The following is a 12033-nucleotide window of genomic DNA, read 5'->3' on the forward strand; positions in this document are numbered from 1 at the left end:
TTCCCAATCTGTTGAAAACAGGAATCTATCTAGCTTGGAGCAAAACGGCCTAGATTGTAGGTTGGACCAGGTGAAATTGTGATTTAGAAGAGGGATTTCTTTAAGCTCAAAGGTGTCTACAAACTGATTGAAATTCCTCATGCTTGTAGTCACCCTCTGACTCAGATTATTAGTTTCCTCTTTGAACCTCACCACATTAAAATCCCCTCCCACGCACCAGGACCTTCCCAGAGGCCCCTAATATCACTCAACTCTTCCCACAATTTCTTTCTCTTTCTGTAGTCGTTGGGGCCATATACATTTGTTAAGACCCAATCCAAACCATCTGCCACCTGCTTGAATTTCACAGATACTGAGTGATCTCCTATTAATTCCTCGACCCCTACAACCACATCCTCTTTCCACAAAGTTACAATCCCACCTGAAGCTCCCCATGATGGAGCAGTCACCCACCTTATCCCCCTTGATCTCCACACACCTCTTGCCCATCTACTGTCAAAATCAGATCTCTTAGATTCTTAAATTAACACCACATCCGAGACAAACTTCTTAATCGCCTCTTTGATAGTTGCTCTCTTCCTCGCACTACCCATCTCCCTTACATTCCAGCTTAGGATCCGCATTTCAAATTTAGGCTTCAACCCTAACTCACCCGAGATTTATTTAATCCCTTTCCTTCTCTCCCCTCTCACCCCAAACTTCTTATCCCCCTCAATATCTCTCTTAAACCTCTCAACCTCACTCAGTTTTCTTCTCTTAATCTTACTCTCCTCCTTTTTTTGTAGAAAGGCTTTTAGGTCATTTGGGTTCTTAAGTTTACACCCTAGCTTGCCAACAAATTCTGCTATTGAGTCCTCCTTACTAGCCTCCCCTCTTTTAATATCTTTGAGCTCTCCACTCCTAGCCATCTCCTCAACTCTGCCCTCAGCCTCCCCACTATAATCCGATTCTGTCCCAGTTGTAGCCTTCCTCCATAATTCATTTATTTCAATTGCTCCCATTATACTGTCAATGATTCCCCAAATTCTTTTATCCCTGCAAGTTCCCTCCACCCTCATCTCCCCTTCCAACACCCCGTGAAAACTTCTTGTGGTCTTTTGACTATGGGCTTCAGACTCTGAACTAGGGAGGGAATCTGGAACAAGGGACACGGCAACCTCATCAATAGAAAAAAATGAATTTACAGAGTTGACAGATTTACCTGAAACTGACCGGGAGTTTAGAGGGGAATGCAAGGGAAGACAGGTGGAAGCCAAACCCAGTAAAGAGAAATTGGTGTTTTTTGTCTCCTCGTTTTGGAGGGAAACAATCCCCGTCATTTGGTTTACACACAGGTTGCTTCTCTTACCCGACTGTTTACCTCTCAGAGGTGTATCCCCGTTCAGTTTTGGGTTAACACAATCTGCCACCATCTCGGTTTCTTGCCTAGCCCCAAGACTTGGTGAAGGCTTATCCCCTTGTGGGCATTGGAATTGCCCCCCGTCGGTTTGACCTGCGTTGTTGGCTAACACTGGTTTTTCCTTCCGATCTGCCCCAGACTCCACTTGTGCGCACTCCCAATCTCCAAGAAAGAGACCCATCAGATTTAGAGTCTCCCTGTTTTGATCTCCTTGGAGTTCATCGTCTTCCAAACTCCCTTTGCTTGAAATTTCTTCTGAACTCTCCTCCTCATCTTCACTTTCGGAACTACACCTTAACCAACCCTTATCATCCTCCTCCCTTTCTTCTGTTCTGTCCCTCAGGTATCGCGGAATTGGGCGATCTACTGCAGGAGAGAGCTGTTCGTCGACATCCCGCCGAGAGACCCAGCTCAGAGACTTAGTTCCAGCTTCTGTTCGCCGCCCCTAAACCTGGTTCGTTTCAGACACACCTGATTTGGAAGATGATAGACGGTAAGTCTTGTCTACCATCTCCCTCTCCTTAACCCGACCCACGTGACACCTTAAACTGTCACGTGGCTCACTTAAAGTCTTCAAAGGTCTAAAGGCTGGGCCGCCCCTACTTCCAGCCAGTTCAGATAGAGCCACTCGGTTGAGACCGATCGGGCCGGCTCCTCTCCTCCTGCGACTGTTCCTCAACCCTTTTCACACTGCCAAACTTCCGCCTCTCCATCCATAGCTTGCCACGTGTCCTCCACCCTGCCACTTCACCATCATCCCCTACCTCCGTTCTTCTTCCCCAAAGCGATGCTTCAGCTTCAGAAGCAAGCCAAATCTTGTACCAGACGCCACCAGAGAAGATTTCCAACGAGCGAGGCACGTTCTCTAGCTCTATGCCTGCGACCTTGATCTCCCCAGCTCGCAGGTTCCTCTGGTTTTGTTCCAGCAAAACACCACCTAAAGCTCTTGTGATTTTTCCCAGAATCGATTCTTTCCAGAGGTTGAAGGGAAGCCCTAACAGTTTAATGGAGAAACCGCCTTCTTCTGGATCGACTTCATTGCAGATTGGGGCCCAGTTTTGAATCTATATCAGCCCATCCTCAGTTCTTACCGTGCTGAAACTCAACTTCTCACCACCCACGTCAAGGATTGCTTTCTTCTCAGAAAACGGCAAAAGAACAGCATCGCCATCAACACCCAATCTCTCTGCCACTGCGTTAAGGACTTTTGTCCAATCCCTTACCACCTTATCTGCCTTTAACACCATTTTGTGCTCCCAGTTGCTTCCTTCTTCATCGAGAGTTATCTTCCGAAGAACAGTTGCAGAGTTTACTAAGACCTCTTGACAGAGCGGGGCCTGCTTCTTACTCGACGCTGGTAAACAGAGGGAGGTGGAGTTACAAACCATTGGGCTTCCATTAGGCTCTTCGCCCTTCCTCTCAACCTTCACTAGGAAAGCTTGAAGGTTCCTAGCAAAGGAGCTCCAACCTTGCTCCCTTGGCCCCTCCGGCACACAAATCATCTGCTTCTTGTTGATGCCAAAATACTCTGTTACTGTGAAGAACCAGCCCCTCTCATTTTTCCTAAGTACTGCATCGTATCTTCTACCACCGCAACTCAGTGAGTTTTTCCAACCTTCTTCCTTGATAGTATTGACTACTCCAACAAAACCTTTCAGCCAACTGCAAGCTTCCTCTGGTAGAATAATCGTTGCCCTATTTCCTTCCCTGATCTTCAAGTACGACTTGCCCTTTGTCCGTCCCTGCTCGAATAGGAATTTCTTTGACTCTATAGCCAGCTCCACTCGCCACTTCCCCGCCTGCGTGAAACTTCCCATTTCCTTTCCTGATCTTCAAGGCCCATGTTTGGCTTTGGGTGGAAGGTTGTAGCCTTTCTTGTTGGTTTGGAGGTTTAAACTTATTGTAGTCTTTCTTGTCAGTTTGATCCATTGACCTTTATCTGGCCAAAGAGAAAGGGAAGGATAATGTGGAGATGCACTAGGGCAGCAGTGCTTTGGATGGTGTGGGAAGAAAGAAACTCCAGAATCTTCCTAGAGGAGAGAAGCAGGCAACAAATCAAAGACTGCATTCTGGAATCTAGCTAGGGTTATGCATTGGCTACAAACTTCAGACTTATTTTTCCATTTCTCCCTTGATCATATTTGGACGAATTGGCCTAAAGTGGCTTCCAATTCAGTGCATAAAACATGGAAATCCAGGCCCTTCTGGAATTGGAGGGGTCATAAAAGATAAGGAAGGGAATGCAATGGAACTGTACTCAGGACAGGTGGGTATGGGGTTTCTTTGAAGGCAGAACTTTATGCTGGACTAAAAGGAGCTCAGATTGCATATGATTTGAAATTGGAAAAGTTGGTGATCGAAGGGGACTCAAAGGTGGTAGTGGTGTGGCTGAAGAAACTGGAAACTATATTGTGGTGCTATAGGGATGAAATAAAGAAATTCAATTGGCTCACAAGAAATATGAATTTGATTATACAATGGGTAGGGAGAGGGGCCAATGCAATGGCTGATTCATTGGCTAAACAAGGGGTAATATAGGTACCATTTTTATTCGGCTAATTTGTAACTGTTTCCTGAACTATTTTAACAAGGTGAGGCTGCAAGTCGTGCCTCCCTCTACTTGGGATGATTGTAATGTTGTGTTGTGAGTGGGTGGTGGTTTGTTTTTTTCTTCTCTTGGGTGACTGCCAGTCGCCTTCATTGTAATCTTCTTTTTTCTTTTAATAGATTTTTATTTTACTTTCAAAAAAAATTATGTGCATATAAACCAAACCAAAAAAAACTTGGAATTACAGTGAAGCGGATGTGAGTATGTGACTAAGATCCAAGATACACAAAGAGTATGTACAACCAAGAGAACTATACTGGCAATGCATAGTAGAATAGCAACCGGTAATGATTTTAATCCTTGTTACATGGAGCTGGTCAAAAGAATATAGCATGCTATCTGTCTAAAACAAAATATACTCCAAACAACAATCCTTATAACCATTGGGAAGGTCCAGTTCCACCCAAGAGCAGAGCTTTTTGTTGGGAGGTATATACTGATAAGATTAATACTTGTGAGAATTTACAAAAAGCTTGATGGCTGTTTTTTCTTCACATTTGCCTTTTGTGTAGAGCACAAGAGGAAATCTCTCTCCATCTATTGATCTCCTGTAGTTTTATGGCCGCTACCTGGAGCCACTTTTTCTCCCTTTTTGGGTTCAGGTGGGTTCTGCCTGCAGATTTGAACAGCCTATTTCTCAATTCGTTTTTCTCCCCTTCAAAGAGAAGAGGGAAGGTGCTATGGAGATGCACTATGGTGTCTATTCTCTGGTGCATTTGGGAGGAAAGGAATGCCCAGTCATTCTTGGACAAAGAAAGAGGCATAGAAGAAATCATTGACAACATCTCAATAAAAGTGGTGTGTTGGGTGAAGACCATGGACTTATTCTTTTGATTCCTAAATGTATGACATCCTTAGGAATTGGTTGCAAGGGGCAATCTCTTATCAATGGAAGGTTAAGTCCATAGTGAGTTGGGCTCCATCTTTGGGCTGGTTAAAGTTGAATTTTGATGGATGCAGCTTGGGTAATCCTAGACCTTCAGGTATAGGTAGAGTTTTCCGGGATAAAAATGGAAACATCATAGAGTTCTGGACCTCTAGGAACAGGAAACTCAATTTGGGTAGAAACTTGGGCACCACTCACAGGTTTAAGAGGGGAAAAAAACTAGGAGCGTGAAAAAGATTGAAATAGAAGGGAATTCAAAAACAGTCATTAGGTGGCTAAAGAAACATCAGAAGGTATCCTGGAATTATAGATATATTTCAGGGAGCTACAAAATAGAGGAATTACAAGCAACAATGATTTGGGTTCCAAGAGCTGCCAATGATTTGGCAGATGAACTAGCAAAGCAGGGAGTGTCAAGAGATCAATTGTATTGGGGCCAATTTGGCTAGGGGCTAATGTATTCATGTATGGTGGTTAGCCAAGGCTAGCCCCTTTTCTGAGTTCTTTTCTTTATTTTACTCATTCTTATAGTGATTAATAAAATTCAGCACTGTTCAATTATCAAAAAAATAAAACAAAATTCAGCACTGTTATTCATCAAAAACAATCCATATGATCATTAGTTAGACATAAGAGTACCTGATTGGTGTTGCAGATAAGATAGAGATCATAAGAAAGTATAAATTAGCTACACGCCTGAACTGTCAACATAACATAGAGAAAACATTTTAGAAACAATGTAGCAAATGATAAACAAGTTCAAAATAACATTAAGGCATATAAAATGAGTAAACCTAAAATAGTTTATTTCGATTATATTCTGAATGTGACCCATAGATTAGTACTTAGTTACCTGTTCAAACAATCCCTTCGGCAAAAAGGTAAAAATGTTGTATTTTGTGGTCGATATAGAATTCCCCTGGAAAACATGATACAAGGTTACAAATGTCGTTGCAATAAAATAGAATGCCAAAAAGGATAAGGTATATAAAAACAAAGCCTAAAACATAATGTCCTACAAGTAGAGATAACAATTATCAGAAGAACAAGTTAATAGAGGCATGACTACCTTCTACAAGTAGACCAAGTTATCTCTTTGGTTATCTAGGCAATATATATGTGGCGGGGAGGCACCCATAGGTTCCTATATAAGGTAACATCATCATCATCATCATAGACTTGTCTCACCTACATGGGGTTGACTACGTAAATCCTGTTTTGCTACTCCATTCTGCTATCAAGAGTTGTCAAGGCAACGCCTAGGCAAGAAAGTGCCCAAAGGTTTCAATATTTTGAAGCTTGTGCGTATATTGACTATTCAGGGCAATGACTATTCAGAACCAGTCCTCTTCTAATAAGGATGTCTGCTGTCAAACATTCCCTTTAGCAGCTGTCCATGCAAAGAAAGCCCCTTTTGAAGGTATGTATTTGGACCATACACAGAACTTGGGAGCATAGTTTCCTCAAGCAAACTAATCTTATTGTAGGACTGAACTTAGATACTTACCTGCTTTTCCCATGCCCAAATTCTTGCATCCTCCCTCTGCTGGTCTGTCTTTTCTTGTCTTATCCTGTCACAGAGGTTTGATTGGTTCAATCTCCCAATCATTAAGGTTTTTTCTGAACTGGGGACACCATACCACCCCATTTTCTTGTTGCTCATAGCTTTTCAGCACCCACACTTCCTTATCTTGAGAGATCTCATACAATTCAGGACCTCATCCAAAGTTGTATTTCCACACCACTTATCAGTCCAAAATTTGACTCTGTTCCCTTTCCCAATTTAATATCGAATTCCTTTTTGAAAGTCAACATATGCTTTCTCTGTTCCATTCCAAACTGCACAACCTATAGGAACTGAAGCTGAACCCAAGTCCCACCTCCTACACTTTTTCTCTGATAAATGTGAAATTTTACTATCAAAGGATTGAAACTGTTACAAGCTTCCCAAAGGGGTGCGAGATGCAGCCACACCCTTGAGTCAATACAACTCAAAACTAGAAGATTACAACTCAGCCCAACAAAGAAAGTCCCTAGAAGCCCCTTGTTTACTAAGACATCTACCAATGCATTAGCCGACCTACTCACCCATTGTATTCTGGTTGTCATATGCCTTGCTAGCCACTTAACTTTCATTAGAAGGTCCCTACCATAGTGCCATGTAGCAGAGTCCAGATCCAGCAACCATCCTACTACCACCTTAGAATCTCCCTCAAAAATTAGATTATTCACACCAAGTTTATTTGTGATCTGAATTCCTTGTACAGCAGCTAGCAATCCAGCTCTACTAGAATCCCCTATTCCCACTGGGCTTGAGAAAAAAAAGATAAAATATTTCCCTCCTCGTTTCTCAAAACCCCACCCACACCTGACAGCCCTGGATCCTTGACTGCGTCCATCAAAGTTCAACTCAATTTTTAAAACTGGAGGCCTGACTGAGGCGTTCCACTACCTAGAGGCATGAGGTGTAGTTTAAAACATAAGAGGCATAAGCCTCCTTAAGAGGAGGGGGATGAGAAGGAGGAAGGAGGAAGGGGAGGAGGAAAAAGAGGAAGGAGGATCTCATTTTTCTTTATTTTTAATAAAAATCTTTTATATTAAGAAGAATGAAAATGCATAGCACTAGTTGAAAGGGGGATCTTGTTGAAGCTGAGGCAAGTGAGCGAAGTGATCTATTACTCTTCCACATGATTCTCCCTCTTTTGTGGGCCACACAAAGATAGCTGGATCAAAAATGAAGGCTTACTTCTGTTGGCAGGTTCCATCTGCACCCATACAAAGCAAAGATCCAATTCCAAATAACCATAGCAAAAAGACAGTATATTAACAAGTGAAAGCAATTCTCACCATTAGCTTTGCATAAAGTATACCAATTAGGGGTCAAACACAAGAAAGGTCGTTTCTTTTGCAGGTTGTCCAAGCGCTAATCTTCCCATAAAACACTTCCCAACAAAACAAAGCAATTTTCGGTGGTACAGGCCTAAACGAAACTTCCTTGACTTGGAAAACCCTAGGAACAGAATAAGAATAGGGGGACTTAAAAACAGAGGCATAAGAAAAGGAGCTTTTTGTGGCTGGTGACCAAATCCTTCTGTCAGGCTTAGAAGGGTCCAAACTCCAAACAAACATTGACAAGAAGAAGTAAGCCCAGAAACACAAGTAGCCACATTACCCCCCTCCGAAAACCAATATCCCAATTCAAAAACAAAGAAAGAAGAAAGGACGAAAGGAATTTAGAAACATCTTTCCTATACAAAGAAATTGAATGAAGAGAGGGAAAGAGATTCTTCCAAGATTGGTTAGCCACCCAGATGTTGTCCCACCTCCTACCTTTTATGCCATATTTTCCTACAATTACCTGCCACCATGGTGATAGTTGTATGAGACTTTATTTATAATGTTGTTATTGTTATTGGACCTTGGCCCATAATGTTTTAATTAGTTTTATTAGTGCTTCAAGCAGATGCAACCTTACTAGGGGCATTTTTGTCGCTGTATACATTTTATTGACAAAGTATAAATAATAAATTGAAGGGGCAGCCACTAATCTTTTGGTACCCCTTTCTTCCTTCAACCCTTATACTCTCTTTCTTCTGTATTGTCTTCTTACTTCCTCGTCTTTCTCTTTTCCTTTGTTGTTTTTGCCTTATAACAGATTTCCTACTTAGGCTCAGTTTGGAAGGAGTACAAATACAAATATGTACAGTACAAATTCATACAAAATAATAGAAAATACAAGGTTTTGCACTCTACATATTTGTATTTGTACTCCTTCCAAACTGAGTATTAGTATGAAAACGGTTTTTTTCATCATGTGGTTTTACTCCATGCAGTCTTGAGATCAGCTGACTGCATGGAAGGGTGAAAGGCTGATTGTTTTATCCCCTAGAGCCTGATCCTTGGATTTTTTTGGTAGTTTCTGCTGCCCAGGAAGAGTTCTTGGAGAAGAGTCCAAAAACAGGAAGGATTGGAGAGAGAGAAAAAAGCAATTTCTTTATGAAGGGATTGGATGACACCCGCTGAAAGTGGTGGCTGGAGTTTTTCTGGTCTCTTAGATTTTTTTTTTATGTGGGTGATTGCATCTGGAGAGGTTTCTGGATTGACTGGAGAAACTGATTAGCTGTTCTCCAGTAGTCCAGTTTCTCCTGAACCCAGAAGTGAAAGGGACCTAACACTAGGAGTGATTCTATGCTTGTCTCAAGTGAAGTTTTTTGTTTTTGCTTGACTTATGTCTATTCCCAGAGGAGATCAATTGCACCTAGAAGCAATACAGATTCGGGTGATATTGATCTAGGGGGTCCAATTTCTCCTAGAACCCTGTTTTCTGTTGGAGGGTCTTGGAAGGAGCCTGATTACTGTGTTTGGTGGTTTATTGCCTCTCTAAGATCATTTGATTGGTTGTTTACACTGTTTTGATTCATTTGAAAACAATGGAAGCATCTAGAAGTGATCAAAAGTCAGGGGAGAGTTTGGAATGGATCTGCGAGGAATGGGAGAGATACCAAAAAACCAAATCACTACTATGAAGTTGGATGGAGTGAGTTATCTTGAATGGGCTCAATCTGTACTCATGGTTATTGAGGAAAGTTGGGGTATATCACAAGGGACACAAAGAAACCAAAGTCCTCTGATTTGTTCTGTCCCATGCCAGATGGGTGCAGGAGAAATATATGGTCATGACCTGGCTGTGTAATTCAAAGTTTCCCCACATCCGTATGTACACTTAGGGCCTGTTCGCTTGCTCTGAAGTCTGACATCTGAAAGTGCAAAAATTACATTAAGAGGTATATTGGTATTGGTGAACTTTTCTTTCCTCTGAACTCTGAATGCGGAAAATGTTGTTCTGAATCCTGAATTCTGAGTTCTGAATTCTGAAAATTAACAAATATCTATTTTGACCCCATATATGAGAGTTTTTGTTTGTCTTTTTTGGGGGTATCATTGAAAAGCAAAAAAGTTGTATGATTGCACTTTAAGAGATAAGAGATAAGAGGAAATGAACAACCATTTTTCTCTTAAAGTTAAAAGATTCCTCTTAAGAGATAAGAGTTAAGAGGAAATGAACAGGCCCTTAGACATAGATTATCTTTGATGCCCCTGTTGTATAGTGTCTATATGGGATTTTCTTGTATCTATGTTTTCTGGATAGTGCAATAGAATACCTAATATTGTTCAAATTCAAAAAAAAAAAAAAAAAAAACAAGGACCCCATCCCATCATAATGTTCATTTCTCTTATTCTCACTACAAGTAACACACTTACACATTCTCTCCTCTATATCTCTATCGGCTCTGTCCCTTCATATGTTTGTTTTCTCTTCTTTTTTCTTTTTATTTACACACTCTCTTTATCTCCTTTTGCATTAACAGGACAGAGATCCATCCCCTAGGTTTAGGTTACATAATGTTTCTTTAATTACACTTTAATGGTCAATGCTTTTATGTTAGTTCTGTTTTAATGATTACTAGTTGCTACACCAAGGGAAACAAGTTCGTTCACAAAATAATAGGTAACAGGCTAAAACAAACCATATCTTTGGTATCAAAAAGCATTGCCTAGACAATTCATAGTCTTGGTGCAGAGACCATAAATGAGAGTTTTAGAGTGATGTTCAGTTCTAGCAATTGCTTAGGCACTGTATGTGTTTGTGCTTGATACTCTGTGTGTGCGTGTGTGTGTGTGTGAGACAGAGACAGAGACAGTACGGTACCAAAGACACAAGCTCACTTCCACTCGGAGACATTTTGTGCAAAGTTACTCTTGAGAGGCTAGTTATCTAAATTGTTTTGCAAATAGTATACTAAATATTAGTTACAAAAAATGCTCTTCTGTTCTTTTTTTTATTTTTTATCAATAATTAATACTCTTCTGTTCTGTTCAAATATCTTCGCAATGTCATAAAACTCCTCCAACATTTAAACTGGAGTTATTGAAACCTTCAAACTATAGAGAGATAATGATAAAAGTAATCCAATTATGTTGCAATTGTACATCACAATCCATTTTCAATCAGAAGAAATAATTCATAAGATGATCTTAAGAAAACAAAGATTAATATCGTCAAAAAAAAAACTATAGTAATACGAAAATCCGCTACACATGAAATAATTCATAAAACGATCTTAAGAAAACAAATATTAATATCGTCAAAGAAAAGAAAAAAAAACAGAAAAAACTATAGTAATACGAAAATCCGCTACCATAACCAAATCGCCAAAGCATGGAAGTGAAGGAGAAGAAACAGAAACGAACAAACATGGGGATCGGAGATGTATCTAAACCAACCTTGAACTTAACGGGAAGATTGGCCTCTCGATCATTACAGTAGATCGTGCGATGACCTGGAGCCTGGGGCTGGACTCGACCTAGATGAATGGTTTGCGAGGAAGAGTGGCGTTCACTCCCAAACGAGCTCATGGAAGTAGCTCTTGACCCACCGAGCCTTGACCTCGATGGCCTAACCCTATCCCATCCGTTCATTGTAGAATATCAATCGAATCACAGATCGAAGAGGAATTCCGTAAAGTAAACCAGAATGAACAATGACAGGTGCTAAATCAGAAACAGAATTCGATCGGTTAACGCAGCAAGCTACACTTCTCGCCGTTCCCTTGTCTATGTATGAGTTGGTCGTGCAAAGAATAGCCAAGGAAAAGGAAGGAGAACGGCGAACGGCGAAAGAAGGATTCAAAGTTCAAAGTTCAAACCCCCCTCATTGATTTCATTTTAATTTTGCTCCCTTTTATGTCCTTTCTGTTTTCTCTTCTCCCGATCCGCGTCGCTTGTCTTTTTCCATTTTTCCCCCCTTTTGGTTTTTCTCCTTATATACCCAAAAAAAAGAAAAAAAAAACCTGGAGCTGAATACCTGATACAGGGGAGTGACTACGTACGTGATACATCACGTCAGTGAGCTAATAAGTGTACGTGTTGAGAGTTGATTGGGTTTTGTAGCCCATTGTACTCGGCTTGTTTGTTGCCGATCGCAGCTCTTCTTTGCAATATATGTTTTCTCTGTCCGTAGCGCGTGGCCACGTAGGATAAGGACTTTTTTTTTGTGTTTAGTAACTCGCGGTCCCGCGCCAAAGCTGGAAGTTGGCTCACTTGGCGATATGGCAGTTAACGAATTGGAGTCTGCAGACA

General features: G+C 41.1%; 1 protein-coding gene across 1 annotated transcript in view; it reads right to left on the bottom strand.

Moving 5' to 3' along the window:
- LOC104596300 (phospholipid-transporting ATPase 3-like) overlaps positions 1-11685 on the bottom strand; it is a 71727-nt gene extending 60042 nt beyond the window's left edge. The window contains exons 1-3 of the mRNA XM_010257374.3: positions 11179-11685; positions 5747-5812; positions 5533-5594 (exon numbers count right to left, since the gene is read on the bottom strand). Coding sequence (XP_010255676.1) covers positions 5533-5594; positions 5747-5812; positions 11179-11373 — 323 coding nt within the window. The 5' untranslated portion in view covers positions 11374-11685. The remainder of the gene's footprint in view (positions 1-5532; positions 5595-5746; positions 5813-11178) is intronic.
- Positions 11686-12033: the final 348 nt, after the last annotated feature.

Source organism: Nelumbo nucifera, chromosome 3 (genome assembly GCF_055504915.1).
Source record: "Nelumbo nucifera cultivar China Antique chromosome 3, China Antique-T2T, whole genome shotgun sequence".
Classification (NCBI taxonomy): Eukaryota; Viridiplantae; Streptophyta; class Magnoliopsida; order Proteales; family Nelumbonaceae; genus Nelumbo; species Nelumbo nucifera.